Source organism: Anabrus simplex, chromosome 6 (genome assembly GCF_040414725.1).
Source record: "Anabrus simplex isolate iqAnaSimp1 chromosome 6, ASM4041472v1, whole genome shotgun sequence".
NCBI lineage: Eukaryota > Metazoa > Arthropoda > Insecta > Orthoptera > Tettigoniidae > Anabrus > Anabrus simplex.
In genome coordinates, this window is record NC_090270.1 from 325614419 (window position 1) to 325635873 (window position 21455).

At 37.9% G+C, this 21455-nt stretch overlaps 1 protein-coding gene across 3 annotated transcripts in view; it reads right to left on the reverse strand.

Annotated features, from left to right (window-relative positions):
- The window catches only part of LOC136875783 (uncharacterized), a 100254-nt gene extending 90132 nt beyond the window's left edge, over window positions 1-10122 (reverse strand). For 2 of the 3 annotated variants that reach the window (XM_067149381.2, XM_067149380.2), the window contains exon 1: window positions 9883-10122. Coding sequence is in view for 1 of the 3 variants with exons in the window: in XM_067149379.2 (XP_067005480.2) it covers window positions 7071-7079 (9 nt within the window). In the remaining 2 variants the exon portion in view is untranslated. Of the gene's footprint in view, window positions 1-7070; window positions 7375-9882 lie in introns of those variants that run through there. The other variant, XM_067149379.2, reaches the window with a different exon arrangement.
- Between the last annotated feature and the right edge of the window lie 11333 nt (window positions 10123-21455).

The following is a 21455-nucleotide window of genomic DNA, read 5'->3' on the forward strand; positions in this document are numbered from 1 at the left end:
TAGGGGAAGGCCTAAAATTTAATTCTCAAATATTTATATTATTAGTGGTCCTATCTTAATGAAAATCGGTATACAAAGTCGTGAAGTAAGTCGCTACAATCTAGGCTATAAATAATCGCATTCACGCTGAAAGAAATGGTAGTTTAGGGGAAGGTTTTAATTTAAATTCTCAAATTTTTATGTTATTAATGGTCCTATTTTAATTAAAATCGGTATGCAAATTCAAAAAATAAGTCGCTACAGTCTAGGTCATAAAAAATTTTATTCACGCTGAATGGAATGGTAGTTTAAGGGAAGACCTAAACTTCAATTCTCAAATATTTGTGTTATTACTGGCCCTATTGACAACTACTTCATGACTAAAGTTATATAGTATTACATTTTCGATCATTTATGTCTTATACATTTTTACCGTACCGGCTATGATAACAGAGATATTCATGAATTTGTTTTTTTGTGGCAAAGTCCATATCAGCGCCAAGTCACGAGAAAATGGGTAAACAGAATTTAATGAAAATCGTTATGTAAAGTCAGGAAATAAGGAACTACATTTCATAAGATGCCCTAATATCACAGAGTCGAAAGAAAGCTATGTGAAGGCCTACAATACCGAAAGCTCATAACATTGAACAACAATAACATTATATTGACCATTGTTTGTTGTGATGTGCTTTTTGTCTTCTGTTGCCAGACATGTCCGATAGACGGGATTACTGCTGTATACCGAGTATTGTTTTTAATTTGCTTAAGTCGCACCGACACGCATAGGTATTATGGCGATGATGGGATAGGCCTTTCCTATCCCATCGTCGCCATAAGACCTATCTGAGTCGGCGCGACGTAAAGCAAAATAGCAAAAAAAGGGATAGGAAAGGGCTAGGAGTTGAAAGGAAGCGGCCCTGGCGTTAATTACAATGCCCCAGTATTTACCTGGTGTGAAAATGGGAGACCACGGAAAACCATCTTCAGGGCTGTCGGCAGTGGTTTTCGAACCCACAACCTCCCGAATGCAAACTCACAGCTGCACGCCCCTAACCACACGGCCAACTTGCCCGGTCGTACCGAGTAGGCCTATAACAGCCTGCCTGAATATTAGCGGGAAGTAGCAGGGGAGTTAGATAACTTTCTTCTTTAGCATGCCATTCCTCTGGTTCATAAATTTCCTGATACTACTGGTATGTAACAAACTGGTTCATCATAGCATTCAAACTATTCAATCCCTATCCTGAGGCATTGACTGGGATGAGCAGTGTGCATATTTAACGGAACAATGGCAGAGGAGTGTTCACAGCTGTCTGTGGCCTGGTCATTCCAGCACTGGAACGTTGGACTGTTAGGTCGACACCGCCGTACTGTTCGTTAAATGTGAGAAAATGTGCGGTTTTCCATTTGAGCGATTATTTTATATTGCTTTTAATCCCTACATTCCTACTGACGTTTTTGTAGTGGCCTAAGTTAACTGTAGTTAGGAAAACCACAAAGACAGTTTTTCTGAGAATCCCGTAGCGAAGCACGGGTACATCAGCTAGTTCTATTGATAATTGTTAAGTTATGCATTGTTACAAATTGTTGGAATATATAAACCGTTGGAGTGAATTTGACATTTTAGGTGCTGAAAGTTCTCATTAAAGTTCTAATTATTAATATGGCCTTGCTGATAATGCGTTTGACGCCAGTGGAACCATAGCTGAATAACTTCCAGTAGAGTTGTGAGGAACTGATTTCAAGTATGTGTATTTACACATTACACATTAATTTTTAGCTAGTTATTGTAATATCATCTATTTTAACATAAAGTCTTATTTAAAATGTTGTTTTAGGACAATTTGACTTAATTGTGTAAATGAGTATTCACGGCTGATGAAGACCCTGAGTAGGGTCGAAACTATTACCATATTATAATGTAATGTACACATCTGCAATGAAAAAATTACTGTATCAAATAGGTGGAAAATCTAATTTTGAATAAATCATATGTGATTTACATCATTACAGATGAAGGGGTAAGTGATTATACACTCACTGTTTTTTTTTCCTTTTAAACCCACCTTCTCTTTAAAATTTTCCCAAGTACAGTATTTACTCTCCTCTTGTTACAGACTTTACACCACAAGCTCTAATCAACATCAAAATACCTTCGACTTTTGCTCCTTCAAGAGAAGATAAATACGGTCCTGCCCCGCGGTGTAGGGGGCAATGCGTCTGCCTGACACACGGCGGCCCTGGGTTCGATTCCCGGCTGGGTCAAGGTTTTTTTTATTGTAAATGATTAATATCCCTGGCCTGGGGACTGAGTGTCTGTGTCGTCCTTAACGTTCCTTTCCTCACATTCAACACTCTACACTTCCTCCATTCCAATTACACGCATGTTCATATCACATGATGCAAGTAGGGGCAAAAGATCTCTATAGGTTGACACCCCAAACAAATAGCATTAAATAAATTTTAAAAAGGTAAATACAACCACAGACAGTCGAATACCCTTCCTCGCTTCTACAACAAACTTAAAGAAGACTGTTGTCTTATCTTAACATATGAAATTAACATATTTAACAACTTCAACAGTCTAGCAGCTTTACTTTTTTCTTATCTCCTAAAAAAAAAAAAAAAAAAAAAAAACACATTTCTACTTCATTACAAAGATTAAGCTGTTTATGTTCCAAATTATTCTTCGTACACCCTCAACAAGTATTAGGCACATTAAACCAGTTTCCATTCAGCAATCCATGGAATATAATCTTGTAGAACTTGTGACATGCAGCTTGATACCACAGTTTTAACCGAGGATATTCTTATAATTTATGTTAAACATGCAACTGCATTAGTATCCTCATTTTACGAATTGTAAGAACAATCAGGATCCTGATTATTCACCTTACAGGTTTAAGATCAAGGCTGAAGATGCACTTACAATGGGTGAAACATGTCCCTGTAATTAATATGATAAGATTTAATTCTTAATTACTAGATCTCTCTTTGTATTGAATAGGTGGAAATTAAAACACTTGTAACATTCTTTGTCTTTGCGTACATTTCAATAAGGACCAAACACAAGAATTATAACGTGTAATATACCACTTAGACGAGCAGCTCATCTTCTTTCTCCCAAGTCACCCCAGCCCAAACTTTCCAACATTTTGTAACGCTATTCTTTTGACGGAAATCACCCAGAACAAATCGAGCTGCTTTCTTTGGATTTTTTCCAGTTCTTGAACCAAGTAATCCTGATGAGGGTCCCATACACTGGAACCATACTCTAGTTGGGGTCTTACCAGAGACTTATATGCTCTCTCCTCTACATCCTTACTACAACCCTAAACACCCTCACAATCATGTGCAGAGATCTGTTCCTAGGTACTTACAGTGATCCCCATAAGGAACTTTCACCCCATCAATGCAGTAATAAAACTGAGAGGACTTTTCCTATTTGTGAAACTCACAACCTGACTTTTAGCCCCGTTTATCATCATATCATTGCCTGCTGTCCATCTCACAACATTATCAAGGTCATTTTGTAGTTTCTCACAATCTTGTAAATTACAATATTTAATACTCTAACATCAACTGCAAAATGCCTTATCCCTGACTCCACTCCTTTACTCATATCATTTATATATAAGAAAACATAAAGGTCCAATAATACTGCCTTGAGGAATTCCCCTCTTAATTATTACAGTCAGATAAAGCTTTGCCTACTCTAATTCTCTGAGACCTATTTTCTACAAATATAGCAACCCATTCAGTCACTCTTTTGTCTAGTCCAATTGCACTCGTTTTTACCAGTAAACTCTCATGATCCACCCTATCAAATGCTTTAGACAGGTCAATCGTGATACAGTCCATTTGGCCTCCTGAATCCAAGATATCTGCTATATCTTGCTGGAATCCTACACGTTGAGCTTCAGTGGAATAACCTCTTCTAAAACCGAACTGCCTTCTATCGAACCAGTTATTAATTTCACAAACATGTCTAATATAATCAGAAAGAATGCCTTCCCAAAGCTTACGTGCAATGCATGTCAAACTTACTGGCCTGTAATTTTGAGCTTTATGTCTATCACCGTTTCCTTTACACACAGGGGCTACTATAGCAACTCTCCATTCATTTGGTATAGCTCCTTCAACCAAACAATAATCAAATAAATACTTCAGATATGGTACTATATCCCAACCCATTGTCTTTAGTACATCCCCAGAAATCTTATCAATTCAAGCTGCTTTTCTAGTTTTCAAATTTTGTATCTTATTGTAAATGTCACTGTTATCATCTGTAAATTTTAATACTTCTTTAGCATTAGTCACCTCCTCTATCTGGACATTATCCTTGTAACCAACAATCTTTACATACTGCTGACTGAATACTTCTGCCTTTTGAAGATCCTCACATACACACTCCCCTTGTTCATTAATGATTCATGGAATGTCCTTTTTGAAACCTATTTCTGCCTCAAAGTACCTACACATACCCTTCCATTTTTCACAAAATTTTGTATGACTGCCAATTATGCTTGCTATCATATTATCCTTAGCTGACTTCTTTGCTAGATTCAGTTTCCTAGTAAGTTTCTTAAATTTCTCCTTACTTCCACAGCCATTTCTAACTCTATTTCTTTGCAATCTACACCTCCTTCTTAGTCTCTTTTTTTCCATTATAATAAGGTGGGTCTTTACCATTCCTTACCACCTTTAATGCTACAAACCTGTTTTCACATTCCTCAACAATTGCTTTAAACCCATCCCCAAATCTGTTTACATTTTTATTTACCGTTTTCCATCAATCTTAGTTACAGTACCATTTAAAAACTCCCTCATGCCTGCTTTATCAGCCAACTTGAGCTTTACTTTATGTATGATTCGGTTTATCATCTCTATTTTATACCCATTATATAAGTCTAGTTCTTTTACGAAGTTGAGTTCCTTTGTTAGATTACTGGGTGAAAGGGAGATTTTGAAGGCCCTGTAAACTAGATTTCAGATTTTCAGTATGTGCCAGGTAACTGAAAAATGTTACAAGAGGAACAGACAGCTGTGTTTGTGTTTCATAGATCTAGAGAAAGCATGTGACAGGGTACCGAGGGAAAAGATGTTCGCCATACAGGGGGACTATGGAATTAGGGGTAGATTATTAAAATCAATCAAAGGCATTTATGTTGACAATTGGGCTGCAGTCAGAATTGATGGCAGAATGAGTTCTTGGTTCAGGGTACTTACAGGGGTTAGACAAGGTTGTAATCTTTCACCTTTGCTGTTCGTAGTTTACGTGGATCATCTGCTGAAAGGTATAAAGTGGCAGGGAGGGATTCAGTTAGGTGGAAATGTAGTAAGCAGTCTAGCCTATGCTGACGACTTGGTCTTAATGGCAGATTGTGCCGAAAGCCTGCAGTCTGATATCTTGGAACTTGAAAATAGGTGCAATGGGTATGGTATGAAAATTAGCCTTTCGAAGATTAAACTGATGTCAGTAGATAAGAAATTCAACAGAATTGAATGTGAGGTCAATAATTCAAGTACATAGGCTGAGTGTTCTCCCAGGATGGTAATACAGTAAGTGAGATTGAATCAAGGTGTAGTAAAGCTAATGCAGTGAGCTTGCAGTTGCGATCAACAGTGTTCTGAAGGAAGGACGTCAACTCCCGGACAAAACTATCTCTACAGAGGTCAGTTTTCAGACTAACTTTGCTTTACGGGAGCAAAAGCTGGGTGGACTCAGGATATCTTATTCATAAGTTAGAAGTAACAGACATGAAAGTAGCGAGAATGATTGCTGGTACAAACAGGTGGGAACAATGGCGGGAGGGTACTCAGAATGCGTAGATAAAGGCTAAGTTAGGAATGAACTCGATGGATGAAGCTGTACGCATAAACCAGCTTCAGCGGTTGGGTCATGTGATTGCAAGTAATCAGCTTCATTTTCCATATCAAATTCTAATCACAGAGACTTACAATAATTGAAAATCTTCCACCTTTTTTGATACTTTTTATTTGCTTTTTAGCAAATTAATTAATTATAAACAGTACATGTTTCATTCTTATTTGAGAACATCTTCAGCTGTTGTTTAGCTTAGGTGAATCACTAACTTAGCAAATAAAAAGTATCATAAAAGGTGGAAGATTTTCAATTATTGTAAGTCTCTGTGGGTCATGTGAGACGAATGGAGGAGGATAGGTTACCTAGGAGAATAATGGACTTGTCATGGATGGTAAGAGGAGTAGAGGGAGACCAAGACGACGATGGTTTCAGTTTCTAATGATATAAAGATAAGAGGTCTAGAACTAAATGAGGCCACAGCACTAGCTGCAAATAGAGGATTGTGGCGACATTTAGTAAATTCACAGAGGCTTGCAGACTGAACATTGAAAGGTATAATGGTCTATAATAATGATGTATGTATGTATGTACACTTGTAGAGGTTAAGACACACAAGTTCTATCATATCTCTTGTAATATTCTTGGTAAATTATACATTCTCAAAATTAATTCCATCATACATGAGGAAGATAAGTTAATCAGTCTTTTTCCATATATCTTCTCATCTCTTGTATTTTATTCACTAATGCAATTTCACGTACAAACTCTATGCTAATGAAGGAATGAAGATACTCCTCAGTTAAACTACTTTTGGACCAGAACTAAAGTTATTCCAGATCAACCTCAGCATAACAAAAAAAAAAAAAAAAGTTGATGAGTAACAATGTAGGCCTAGATGTTGTGACCTACTCTAACAAATGCTTTCAACAAATTAAGGAATGTAATGCAGCAACTATTCTTCTTTGTCTTTGCAGCTGTTCAATCAATTGTCATGATTTTCATAGTGATTTGTATTGAAGATAATTACAATTCAAATTAAGAAAGAATGGTCATTTATATTTGCAGCTCTTTATGAGTGAAGAGTTAATGAACGAACCATGCAATGAAACAAAGCTCCGTTGCTGTTCTGGGTAAATCTCTGCATAACTTAAGTTTTTTCTCAAATGTCCTCTCTATGATCCTTCTGACTAGAGCAATAATATTGTAATGGGGCACCAGTTACCTTAATACTTTAGGGCAGGGCCTCTCAGAGTGCATGTACCTGGTGCATGCACTGTGCACGGTGCAAAAGACGACTTTGTTTGGTTGACCCGAGTGCAGACCCCCACTCCTCGATTTGAAGCAATAGCGCTGCGTCTCTCTTTCCCCACGCCTGTCTCCCTCTGCCTCACTTGCTCCGTAGCGCTCCAAATCCGAGCCGAGTTGAGCTGAGCTTAGCTGAGTAGCTCAGAGACGAAGCGTTGGTCCAAGCCAAGCCGAATGGGACCAATGCACTGTGAACAGGAACTCTGCGCCTCAATTAGCATACGTGAGATTTTGGGCATTTGAGAGGCCCTTCTTTAGGGTCTCTCAATTTGAAAATCATGCCCCAAAAAAAAGTGCTATCTGATTCTTAGTCAGTTTCTTATCACTCTATCATCTTTCCCTGTCCAGCTCCATGGTCCAGAGGGTCCTGGGTTCGATTCCAGGCCGGGTCGCCTTCACTGATTAATTCCAATGGCTCGGGGGCTGGGTGTCTGTGCTGTCTCCAACATCCCTGTAAATCACATACCACACATAACACTATCCTCCACCACAATAAGACGCAGTTACCTACACATGGCAGATGCCGCCCACCCTCATCGGAGGGTCTGCCTTACAAGGGCTGCACACGAATAGCCACACGAAATTATCATCAACATTTCCAATACTGCAAAAGTTAAAAGAGATTTAAATAGCATCTATGTAGGAACCATTGTGTGAGAACTCTCAATTTAGGAAAAGCACTGAAAAGGTTTCCGTATTCTTACAGCCTGCACTTCCATAAAATAAACATCATTGTGCTTTTTTTCTGAATCATATTGGGAAAGATGATCAAGATAACAATTAAGTAGAAGGTTCCACTTGATCGATCCTTATTTATTATTTAGCCTTCAGCTAAATTTATGTCATTAAAAACTTACAGAACATGTTTCGATTGCTTAGCAATCATCATCAGCTGTTTCGCTTAAAGCTTAGGTGAAAAAGCATAAAACATTTCACAATTAAAATTAAAATGTGTTAGCAAGGGACGTTTAAGTGGTGTGGGAGGGTGGATGGGAGGGGGGGGGTTGTGTTTGCTGGTTAAGATTAAAATTATACAAATTAAAAACTATTCTAAACCAAAACATCTTTGATTTCATTCGTTGTCACTTGCACTGGTTCATTATTAAGTTTGACAGTTTTCCGTTAATACTCTTGCACACTTGTCTTGATGGTAGTGTGTTCCTTCTTTTTCTAGACCTTTCTTACTGTTCGGTGGAGAAGATTATGTAGATTGTTGGTCGAATTGTTCAGTTTTCATTTAGTTGGATAGTTTGGAGTACGACCCCTATCCAATTATTCGTTGTACGAATTTTATTCGGAATCATTAACTCGGGAAGTTTGGTTTACTACCCCTGTCCAATTCGTTCTTGTTCCGATGTTTACGTGTTTGTATCTGTCTCTGCCATCCTCGCTGCGAGGACAGTAAGACAGGTCTAGAAAAAGAAGGAACACACTATACCATCAAGACAAGTGTGCAAGAGTATTAACGGAAAACTGTCGAACTTAATAATGAACCAGTGCAAGTGACAACGAATGAAATCAAAGATGTTTTAGTTTAGAATAGTTTTTAATTTGTATAATTTTAATCTTAACTAACAAACACAACCCCCCCCCCCCCAATCCACCCTCCCTCACCACTTAAATGTCCCTTACTACCACGTTTTAATTTTAATTGTGAAATGTTTTATGCTTTTTCACCTAAGCTTTAAGCGAAACAGCTGATGATGATTGCTAAGCAATCGAAACATGTTCTGTAAGTTTTTAATGACATAAATTTAGCTGAAGGCTAAATAATAAAACAGTATCGATCAGGTGGAACCTTTTACTTAATTGTTATCTTGATTACACTATCGATACGGAATGAATGGAAAGATGATGTTAGAAAAGCAGCACATGCTGACATGCTACAAACAAGCAGAAGCGTCAAGATAATTTTTTATGGCAACACTGTTCAGTACTTCCAATACTGGTGATTCCAATCCAACTCTTCTTCTTGGCCTTTTTCACAACTTACTTGGAGTCAATACTTGACGTGGATTGTCCCCGTTTTACGGTCGGATGTCTTTTCTAATGACCCAACCTTATGTGGAGGGCAGTAACCACTATTGCGTGCTTCCATGGTAGAGTGGTAAGTTGAATGTAGATAGAGAGCAGTGCATTAAGAAAACAAACATACCGGTACAGTTCCCGAGCCAGGGGAATCAACAACACGCTGTTAAAAATTCCCGTTCCGGCGAGGAGTTGAACTCTGGGCCCTCTGAATCGAAGGCCAGAACGCTAACCATTCAGCCAAGGAGCGGGATACTCGTGATTCCTATTTCTATAAGATGGAAATTATATAGTTTTCCATATAGGCCTAATTATTTTCTGGATACCCAAGTTACATCTAACTTTAATAGCTGTATTTACAAAACGAATGGAGTACAAAATATAAATATCGCTACGAGCTGCCGTACTAAATAGTTAAACTTTATGACCTTTATAGTATAAGCGAGGATCGAGACTGTCCAAAAGCAAAGAATAGCACGGCCTCTACAGCCGTGGTCTACTCGTATAGAAAGCATACACTTCAACAATAACTCTACCTCGAAAAAAGGATTAGTAGTAACTAGGACAGTAACACATGAAATTTACATTAAAATGTAATCGTGAATAGTATTCTAAAGGCTATTTTTACAAACTTTAGAGAATCACGATTCAACTGAAGCGATAAAATACACCACCTGTCTACAGAAAATCGATCAGCGGAAATTGAAGCATGAACAGTCATTTAATAGAATAAAACTTACCTCTTCATATCAGAATTAATTTCAAAAAGAGGATTCACAAACTTCATACGCTCAGAGGTTAGGTCGTTCACAGTTCACAATATTAGAAGCAAATTTTTAAATTATGTTTAATTTAACTTCAAGAAGTATTGCTACGACCAACCAGCACAAACGAAATGCCAGACGAATGTCCTGGCTAATTATTATACATTATTTCAAAATAATTGTAAAAGATTGTTTTCTACAGGACGAATTCAACAAATGTTGACAACCGGTTATTTATTTTTGTTATGTTATTTGCAGTGTAGCCAATGTTATGTAAATAAATTTCCTGCGCTAACCAAATAACTTCCCACAGCTGGGCACAATCTTATAACATAGAAAAATTTTACAGAATCCTGTACTTCCCCGTGTAATATTCTAAAACTATACAACATAAATGTCTGCCCCTAAGTCCCTCTTCTTTATATGGCGTCATGGATTTTGAAACGAAATAGTTTATTAAGTTAATATTGGAAACTCTCTTGAAAGTGCATAGCTTTCCGACGAGACAGCGCCACTAGCACTATCTAGCGGCACGCAGTGTAAAAACGAACGGCGGGTGACTGCTACTTGTGGCTGCTATGACCAAATACAGTAGAGACAATACGCGACACCGCGCAACACTTCCGAATTTAGCCTTGTTAAAATGGGAGACAATTCGCAAGTGGCGCTCATAGTGGCGTGACCTGAAAATTAGCGCTAAATTCAAATATCAATGCAAATGCATATACGGAATTGGATAAATAAATTACGTCCAGAAAGAAAGTGTTACTAAGATATTAACTTCAATGTTGCTAAAGCAATTCTGTCAAAATTAATGAAAATGTATTTAACAGGTTGTTATTTAAAGACTGAAATTAGACACATAACCAAGATGTGAAATGGACTGTTGTGAAAGAGCTTGACCTTTCATCTATGCATTATTTTTTTGGCTTTAGTATTCCTACCTGAACTTCCATAGCTAGATTTTTTTTATCATTTAAAAACATTGTATCCTCACATTAAGACACTTGTCAATAAAAAGATCGGCACATTCCTTACACACGTGATTCAATGAATTTATATTTAAGAGCTGGACAATTTTCCTTTTAACTTGAAGCCTAGGCCCTACTAACAGAAAGAAAATCTATAAATTTACCCTCAAGAACATTCAAAATTTCTCTATAAGCAATACTTGCAATTACATTAGGGTAATGCAAATTTGCATCATCATATTGTTTCAACAAAATAGTAGGTACATTTCTTAAATCACTCATATTTCCTTCAGTGCTTGACAACGCATTACGGCATTGCAAATAGGGTAACTTGGAACACAATCAGCCACACACATACGCATATGCATTTTCTTGAAAACAATCAAAACCCACAGATCACACTTACAACAACACATCGGTATTGAAGTTTAACTGCTGCACTATACAATAAAAGGGCTGCCGACAGTGTGGTTCTAACTCACTATCTAGCGAATGCAAACTGATAACTACGTGACACAAGACCCGCAGCCGTTTGGTCGGTGATATACATTTTATATAATAATAATAATAATAATAATAATAATAATAATAATAATAATAATAATAATAATAATAATAATAATAATAATAATAATAATAATAATAATAATAAGTGAACAAAGTATGCAAATTTGACCTTATTATTTCCTTCTTTCTTAATCCGTTTGGCGTCCGGAGTTGGTTTATTCCTCGGACTCGGCGAGAGATCCCACCTCTACCGCCTCAAGGGCAGTATCCTCGAGGGTGAGACTTTGAGTTGGGGATACAACTGGGAAGGAGATCAGTACCTCGCCCAGGCGGCCTTACCTGCTATGCTAAACAGGGGCCTTGTTGGGGGATGAGAAGTTCGAAGGGGTAGACAGGAATTAGGACGGAAGCGGCCGTGGTCTTAAGTTAGGTACCAATCCGGCATTTGCCTGTAGGAGAAGTGGAAAACCACCACTTCGACGATGGATGAGGCGGGAATCGAATACCCTTCTACTCAGTTGACCTCCTGAGGTTGAGTGGACCCCGTTCCATTCTTCATACCACTTTTCAAATTTCGTGGCAGAGCGGTGAATCGAACCCCGGCTCCCAGGGGTGAAAACTAATCACACTAACCACTACACTACAAAAGCAAATACAGTTAAACCTGGTGATTATTTATTTTTATCTAGCAAAGGTTATACTAACCTCACACAACTGTGAATGTTCTGTGGGCTTTCACTTATCAGGTCGGCAATTTTGAAACCATTTTGCCCTCCTGTTCTTATCTCTTGGGAATATAAATAACCTGGTCCCTTTACACGAATGATTTCTACAATTTGGAGTGAAACAATAGGCCCCCCCCCCGCCAAAAATGCAAAGTCATCTCCGTAGAGGCCATGAAGGCCCCTGGAGGGCCGTATCCTCATTTTTGGTGTAGGCTGAGTGAACCTCAGGGCCATGTGCTTCTCCGGAAGTGGAAAACTTGTTTCCTTAATTTTGCGACTTCTTGACGGGGAATCGAACCCACGTCCTTCAGTTGAACGGAGCCCACCTTTACCACCTCGGCGAGGCAGCCCCTGACGCAATAACTCATGACAACTTAATCTCACTGCACTGTATAACGCACAATGGAGACGTTTGTCCCAATATGGCCGCTGTCGCAAAGAATTCTGGGAGCGTGACCAGACCTATGTATATACAAATACCGTTGCCTACGCTATAATACAAGGCCTTGAAACGCACTCATGGAAACGGGTGGAATCCTAGTCCACCATTCAGCCGCTAGGATCGCGTTCTTGCCTCCTTGCATCCGCATGGCCGTATATGTCAACAAGTAAAGTATATCCTAAATAAAAAGAACTGAATGTTTTTGCGAGTATTGACAGTACTTTATTTATAGAGCGGTTCTGCATTGGCTTGGATATGTCATTGAAGTTTCGAAACTTTCCTTTTGAGGGGCTTCTTATCAAGTTTCAAAATCTCTCTTCTACTTGAGTGGCTCGAAGCAATGTTGTCTAATAGAGGTCTCAGAAATTTTCATAGTAGAAAAAGAGGTGGTTTGTCGTCTTTACGCTTTCTACACTTAATTTCACTGTTGAACATATCTTTCGAAAAATACGTCCACCTTTTAGTAACTCTCTTCGGGGCAAGTACTGCGTAGCGGAGGTGACAAATTCCTTCGTTCACTGCAGAAGTGCCACAGACGATGATCTTCGGTGTCTGAGGGCTCCTCGATCTTGAAAACGAATAAGACGTAATGTTGGACTTTGAGTAGGTAGCTGGAAAGAGATATGTTCTAAACAGCCTTTACAGTCTGTTTGTTCTTTTGCCACACGAACCATAATGCCATTTTATTGCGCTTGGCGTCTTAGGTAGCTGAAGAAGGGCTCGATGTCATCATTTGTTAGGTTCCTCGTCAGTGCATAATGTAAATGTATACTTATGAGGTATTTTACGCAGGCCACAGTGGACTGGCTAGTCAAGATCCATGCCTGATACATTTCCCTCATGAATCTTTTTTTACTTTCTCTGAATGCATTTCAATTTTTTTAATATATGACAGGAAATCATTAATTAACCAACTGAGGCATTCATCTTCAGTACTAAAAGAAGCTCATTTGTTCTCATTTCTGAAATATGTTCCATGTGAGGTGTTGCAGACGTCATGCGCACCGAACAATGTCATAAAGTGCTGTACTAGTAAGGCTTGACATTTCTGCCGCTCAACTTCCGGCAATTCGAGAGACAACAAATCCCTAATTCTGTCGAGGTAATGTAGTAACTGCCCCTTAACCCACGCTAATTGGCCATGCGAGGGCTTAGAAGCACAAAAGGACACAAGAATGGCGTTAAATTCAGCTAACTTATCATGATCACGGCCAAAGACTCACGCAACTCGTCTGTAGTTAACACGGGTATGGTTATAGGTAAGTTAAGCGACTGTTTCAATAGGCTAGTGTCATCTCCGACATTGCCTGTTGGATTAATTTTTCGGATACGAAGTTCATAAACGAGTTCTGCTTTTCTCAAATGGAAAAGATTAGGAACAGTGCGAGCCATCCTGACGGTTAGAAGCAAGATTTCAAGCGATACACGAATCACAACTTTTACGGTGTTTTAGTTTAGGTATGATCACGGTTCACTTTTCTTCGTCCGCAGCCACGCTCTGCTACCAAAATGATACCGCTACTACAGCGGTTACACTAAACAAAAACTAAACACAGTAAAGGAAGGAAAGTAAGTGCAATTACACAGTACCAAAAACCACTACACACTCAGTGTAACATCAGTTGCAACTACGCGGATCTCCGCAGATAACAACTTTAGTAAATATCAGTAGGGCCAACTACATGTCAATAAACCAGGAAGGTGGGAAGGGGCTGGAACCTATCGAGGGCATGGACATGGCTTAGGTTGCAGTTTCAGAAATAATCAACCGTGATCCTTAATTTTGAAAAAATATTATTTACAAATGGACTTTACAAATTAATTCCGAACAATTTCAGTCATGCGGAAGGTACCGACACACAACTTGTGAATTACGAAATACATGTTCTGTGATACACACAACTATTCGACGTTCTTTGATAATGGCGTCCTATAAGTTCAAAGGTTCAACCAAACTATACATCTAGTTACAAATCCAGTTGTACAATGCAATTTAGTAGGTAAGAAGAAACGTAATACGCTATTACAATTTACAGTGAAGTTAAACGTACGGTACCTTTCAAACTCTAGCGTACATCAAATGACACGGACTACCAGAGGCAAAACCCTAAGGAAAATATATTAAACTACAATTTACATGTTTAGCGAAACAAGGAACGGGGAATGCATCGAAAACAAACAGGCAAGCCCAGCTGAAAAGCTAAGGCATCATAAATAATAAAGTGGCGAATCTAGGTGAGGTTAGGACAGACTCCTATATGAAAAAGCAAGCGAACATTACAGAAAATTTAAGCTGGAACGGAAATCAAGAGTGCTTACCCCCAAGGTGGCCAATCCCGGTAGCGAGACGACGTCAAAACTTCGGACAACCAGATAGACTGCTGACAGACCACAGACAGACCAAGACAGACCACGAAATGCTGCCTCGCTCCCTTTAAAAAGGTAAACCCTGGTCTTGGAGTAGCCAATCAGAACGCAGGATCCTGCCTATCGTCATCCAGATTCACCAATCACAACTCCTACTTCAGTCGCGAACTTTAAATAAGTTTCTCGAATACGCACGATCGCGAATCTTCCATTTCCAGAACAGATAGAACATACTTTCTAGAATACATAACCAACAAAAGGCAACACACCCTGTTCAAAAATTCGCGTCACAAATTTTCTGGACTGTTCCAGTCAATATAGAAATGTAATCTACTAGTTACAACCAACCTATGTACAATAATATTTCTTACACTGTACAGGTTAGGTACCTGAAAGGAATACAATTAAAATATTCTATCACCACACTTCAGATCATACAATAAGTACTACGGAAGGTTTACAAATAAGGTCTTCAATAAACATACTTTCCACTTCCAATACATTCTCCACCTGTGACATATTTTAAACTGTATTTAATGCTCTCGGGACAAACCACCTCCATACTTTTCAAACCAGAGATTGTTTCAGGGAAAAATACAATATTTTTAGCTCTTGCTACATTCATTTTCTCCAAATTTGTTGGGAAAATTATTTTTCTGGTTGGATTCCTAATTTAAGATTTCTGAGTTTGAAGAGGCCTCTCAAATGATTGCCGGTTACGGTAACATTGTTTACAAAAAAGTCCAGTGACAAATTTTGGGATCGCCTGATTCTTATGACGTAACTCGGATCAAAACCTAGGAACAGAAGCCTAATTTCATCACCTTGAAGTCGTATCTCATGCGTAATACCTCCTCTGTATAATGTTTCGAACATTGAACATTCACTGGAAACTTGTAAAACGAAATTTCACTACCTTTAATTTCTCGTGAATAAAGCATGACTAGAACTGCGAATGCTTAGCATCAGACGAATTTACATTCACAACCAACTCAGTTAATAAACACGTTTAAAGGCGCGAACCTGGTAGACAGGGGGCAAGAAAGCGATCCTAGCGGTCCGGCATTGAACTTCGGTGTGACCACTTCGATAGCGTTTTACGGGCTCTATTTCCAGGTCTTACATTATAACGTAGGTAACGACAAATACTTTAATGACAATACCGGACAGCTTGCGGTTTTCAGCCAGAAAGTCGATAGTGCTGCTACCTACATGGCTTGATGTGACCAACTCTTCGATTACATATTGCCATCTGCATGATTCTGGGCGCACTGGTCTTTTGTTTTTGATGTATCAATGTTTGCTCCTAAATAATCTTACGCTGCAGTTATATTCCAAGAAAAGTGTTATGCGTTGAACAAATTACCCAGCAAGATAATGGCATGAGAAATGATAAGGACCGCAAGTATTGAAGAAAAGTAATGACCTCGCTCCTGTGTTGAGGTTACATTCTATGCCCCTTGAAATCAATCAAATACTCTATTGAAATGTTAGTGGGACGTAAAACCAATAATATTAACAAATATGGAACTCTATTACACTCAAACGTGAAAGTCCACATTGTTAAATAGTATCAAAAATTTCACAATAGAAAACCTGGGGGCCTGTAGCATATTGGTTATCGCGGTTGTTGAAATTGAAGGTCATGAGTTTCGAATCCAGTCAGCTTTTTTCTGTAAAATAATAATAATAATAATAATAATAATAATAATAACAATAATATTTTTTTCTTTAGGTCCCACTAACTACTTTTACGGTTTTCGGAGGCGCCGAATTGCCAGAATTTAGTCCCGTATGAATTCTTTTACATGCTAGTAAATCTACCTACATGAGGCTGACGTTTTTGAGCACCTTCAAATACCACCGGACTGAGCCTGGATCGAACCTGCCAAATTCGGATCAGAAGGCCAGCGCTTCAACCGTCTAGGGCTCAGCGCGGAGTAAGAAAATTATTTCAATGTATTATTGGCATAGGCTTGAGCACCAGCCCAACTAATTCAATACGTGTGTATGGCAATTTTTCATGAATACATTTGTGAAAGAGACTTTAGGAATTTCTGAACACTTCTTCCTTGTCAGGAACATCGTAGTTCACTCATGTAACCCCAATATATATTATATATATACAGATTATGTAGGCCTATTTCTGTGTTTAGAGGTAACACAGAAAATTCAAAATACAGCAAAAGCGAGATAGCAGCGTGCGATGAGTTTTCCTATAGAGTTTGGGAAGATCGGCCGCACCGAAGAAGTACTAGTAGCCTACAGTAAAACGTCCACTACGGAATATTTTCTCGGTCCCGGCGAAGCTTACGGCGTTTTGTATAATGCGGAATCTCCTCAACGCGGAAACGGAAACGAAAAATGAAAGAATTCTTTAACATCTACTTGTACAATGCGGAAAATATTAGGAGCTGATGAAGTCCTACGTAAAATATTTGTGCATTTTTGGTGCTGGTATGATGAATATCATTATTTGGACAAACTAACTCACGCGTTTAGAGAGAGTGATAACACGAATGTTGGAGTGCTTGAAAATGCATCGGTAATATCCACCTTCTGTCAAGCAAGGAATGTTCCCCTACGAGCCAGACAACTTCATTCGAAATGATGAACAACTTACGACACACCAGATTTTCGAATCAGGTACAGACCTTCTAGCAGTGAGGAATGCCGACAAAGAGAAGGCGACAGAAGAAAGAGATAAGCAAGAAGATGAAGATCAAAACAAGATCCGAATCCACGAAAAGTCCCACAGTGCTTTTGTGACGTAAAACAATTTGCCATTACATCTAACTCTTCCCAATCGTCTTGAACTAATTACTGAGCTCAGGACTGCATTCAGAAAGACACGGTTAGAAAGAAGGGGAAATAAGTTTTTTTGTTTGATCTGTGGGAGAAAGCTTAGTGTTGTGAAGTATAGAGTTCCGTGATGGAAATAAGTTTAAGAAGCGTATATTCAGTTTTCTGAAATAGTATAATATAGCGTTGTTGGAGTGCCAAAATGATGTACTATGTATCATTCTGCAAGTAATAATAAAGCGTAGTAACAATAATTAACAAATAAGTGTACTACAGCACTACGTATATCAGTCTGAATAAGCGAGCGTAATTAGCAGGCAGGCACAGGTAAGTTCTAAGTAATATTTAAAATTACTGTTTTAAGGCAAAAAATTCCGATGTCTTGTGTAATGCGGAAAACTGTCTAATTCAGAAAAATATTTCGGTCCCTTGCGCTTCCGCTTTGAGCAAGTTTTACTGTAATAGTAGAGGTAGAGGAATAATAATAACAATAATATAATATAATATAACAATAATAATAAGAAGAAGAAGTCAAAATAATGGACCAAAATGCCTGTTCCTTAATTGCAGCTACTCTTTCCCGAAATCTTGGTAAATCATGGATGTTGTTAAGTTATCTCCCCCCTCTGGCGCTTTGGCTGAATGGTTGGCGCTTCGTGGCCTTTCTTTTTTTATGATACCTTCATTCTTCGGAGTGTTGAGCCTCTTCCATTTCCCTTATGATTAGTGTTAATAGAGTATGGTTGGCCAGTTGTACTTCCTCTTAAAACAATAATCAACACCACGGAATGGTCAGCGTACTGGCCTTCGGGTCAGAGGGCCCTGGTACAATTCTCGGCTGAGTCGGAGATTTTAATCGCGTCTGTTAATTCCTGTAGATCGGGGGCTACGGGTTTGTGTCCGTCTTAATACGCATCTTAAAATAAATGCAACACATCACACGAAAAACAACCACCTGAAACATGCAATAGTGAATATATATCCCTCCACATATGATTGGTGTTAGGAAAGGCATCCGGCCGAAAAACTAGGCTACGTCCATACAAATTGCTGTGCCAGGTAATTGGAAAAAAAGGCTAGAAAGAAGAGGAGAGAGTAGTTGTTAAATATTCCTCCCAGAGACTGGGTGGATCCTCAAACAAATTCTGGTTTTAATTTTTAAGAGACGGCTAACATAATGCTCGTTTGGTAGTTTATGAAGGAGGCATTTCAATTTTAAAATTTCATTCTCAAATTATTATGATTGTTCAGTTATTAAAAAAAAATATTTCCAATGAGTGTAGATGCATTCCTCTCAACTGTAGCACAGACAAGTATGCAGTTTACACCAACACGCTAGATGTCATCACCATCGCTGTTCGCACTCAACTCAATGCTGTTGAGATAGAGCTGTCCGGTATTGGTGTATTAAAGTATTTGGTATATAGAGCTTTGGTTGTTTATGTTCCCGCCAGTGCACATGTGTTCTCAAGTCCTCTAGCGATAGGAATATAATCCATATTTATACGCGTCATTATTTCTTTCCAAAGGCGAATACAATTACTGAGAAATGTAATAGGTAATATGGAAATATCAATCTGAAATAATATGGGATGGTGCTATAAATCATATGAAGCCAGTATGCAGAAAGTTACACATAATTTGAGTCGTGTAGTTTCAAAAGCCCCTATCTCCAAGAAAATCAGTTTTTCAGGAAGGGCAAAAAACTGCCATGACTGCATTTTACACTCCTTTTTAACATTTTCTTTACTTTTACTTTAATTAGCTCATATTGAACAGAATACACAAAATGTATGCAGTTTCATCTCAACATTTTTGTACTAGGGCAATATTTATCTTGAACATAGGGGGTTTTGAAAGTCACAGGTGTACATGGCGGGGTTTGAAAGTAAACATGGATATTGCAAACATACTCTTACTGTCTAATGCTCAAAGAAACTATGTTTACTTCACTTGTTAACATCTATGTAGCACACTGAGATGGAAAACGAATTGCAAACATGAAATCTATATATATAAAATAACTTGTCCTGACTGACTGACTGACTGACTGACTGACTGATTCATCATCGCCGAGCCAAAACTACTGGACATAAAGAAATGAAATTTTGGGGATATATTCATATTAAGATGTAGGTGCTCGCTAAGAGAGGATTTTTTGATATTCCGTCGCTAAGGGGGTGAAAAGGGGGGTGAAATTTTAAAAAGAGTGTATCTATATCTCAAAACTTTAAAAGTTTACAGATGTAAAAATTGGTATTTAGAATCTTCTTTTAAAATAAGGATACACGTATTTTTTTGTTTTCTGAAAACCCCAATAGGAGGGGTGAAAAAGGGTGAAAATGGGGAAAAATTAGTTGAATGCCTTCAATCAGGATACCGGTACTTATATCTCAGAAACTGAAGATATTACAGACCTGAAAATTGGTACTTTTGATCTCTTTTTAAAATAAAGAAACACGTATTTTTTTGTTTTTGGAAAATCCAATTAATGGGAGGGTGAAAAGGGGGTGAATGTTTAAAATGAGTGAATCTGTATCTCCAAACTTTTAAAGTTTGCAGATGTAAAAATTGGTATTTAGAATCTTCATTAAAAATAAAGAAACACGTATTTTTTTGTTTTCGGAAAATCGCAATAGGAGGAGTGAAAAGGGGTGGAAAAAGGGTTGAATGCCTTTAATGAGGCTACTTATATCTCAGAAACTGAAGATATTACAGACCTGAAAATCGGTGTTTGGGATCTCCTTTAAAAATAAAGAAACACGTATTTTTTGTTTCTGGAAAATCCAATTAAGGGAGGGGGTGAAAAGGGGGTAATATTTTAAAATGAGTGTATCTATATCTCAAAACTTTTAAAGGTTATAGATGTGAAAATTGGTATTTAGAATATCCTTTAAAAATAAAGAAACACGTATATTTTGTTTTTGGAAAATCCTAATAAGAAGGGAAGAAAAGGTTGAAGAAGGGGTCGAATGCTTTTCATGAGTCTACTTATATTTCAGAACTTGAAGATATTACAGACTTGAAAATTGGTATTTAGGATCTACTTTAAAAGTAAGGAAACACGTATTTTTTCGTTTTTGGAAAATCCAAATATTGGGGGTGAAAAGGGGGGGTGAATTTTTTAAAATGATTGTGTCTACATCTTAAAATAAAATTTACAGATATAAAAATTGGTAGTTAGAATCTCTTCTAAAAATAAAGGAACACATATTTTTTTGTTTCCTATAAATCCCAATAGGAGGGGTGTAAAAGGGGGAAAAATGGGTTGAATGCCTTTAATGAGGATACATTTATCTCAGAAACGAAAGATATTACAGAACTGAAAATTTGTATATGGGATCTCCTTTAAAAATAAAGGAACACGTATTTTTTAGTTTTTGGAAAATCCAATTAATGGCGGTTAAACAGGAGTGACAAATTGGGGTGAATTTTTTGAAAGGCTATATCTACAGAATATCTTGGAATCGTAAAATGTTACAGACGTAAAAAGTGGGTGTTTGAAATCTCCTGTAAATATAAAGAAACATAGGTGATTTGTTTTTGGAAACTCCACTTAAGGGGAACTCAAGAGGGGTGAAATTTTGAAATGAGAATTTTTACAGTATATCTAAAAAACTTAACATGTTACAGAAGTGAAAAATGGTATTTTTTATCTCTATTAAACATAAAGAAACGTGTATTTTTAGTTTTCGGAAATATCACCTGGGTGGAGGGTGAGGGTAAAAGTGACTG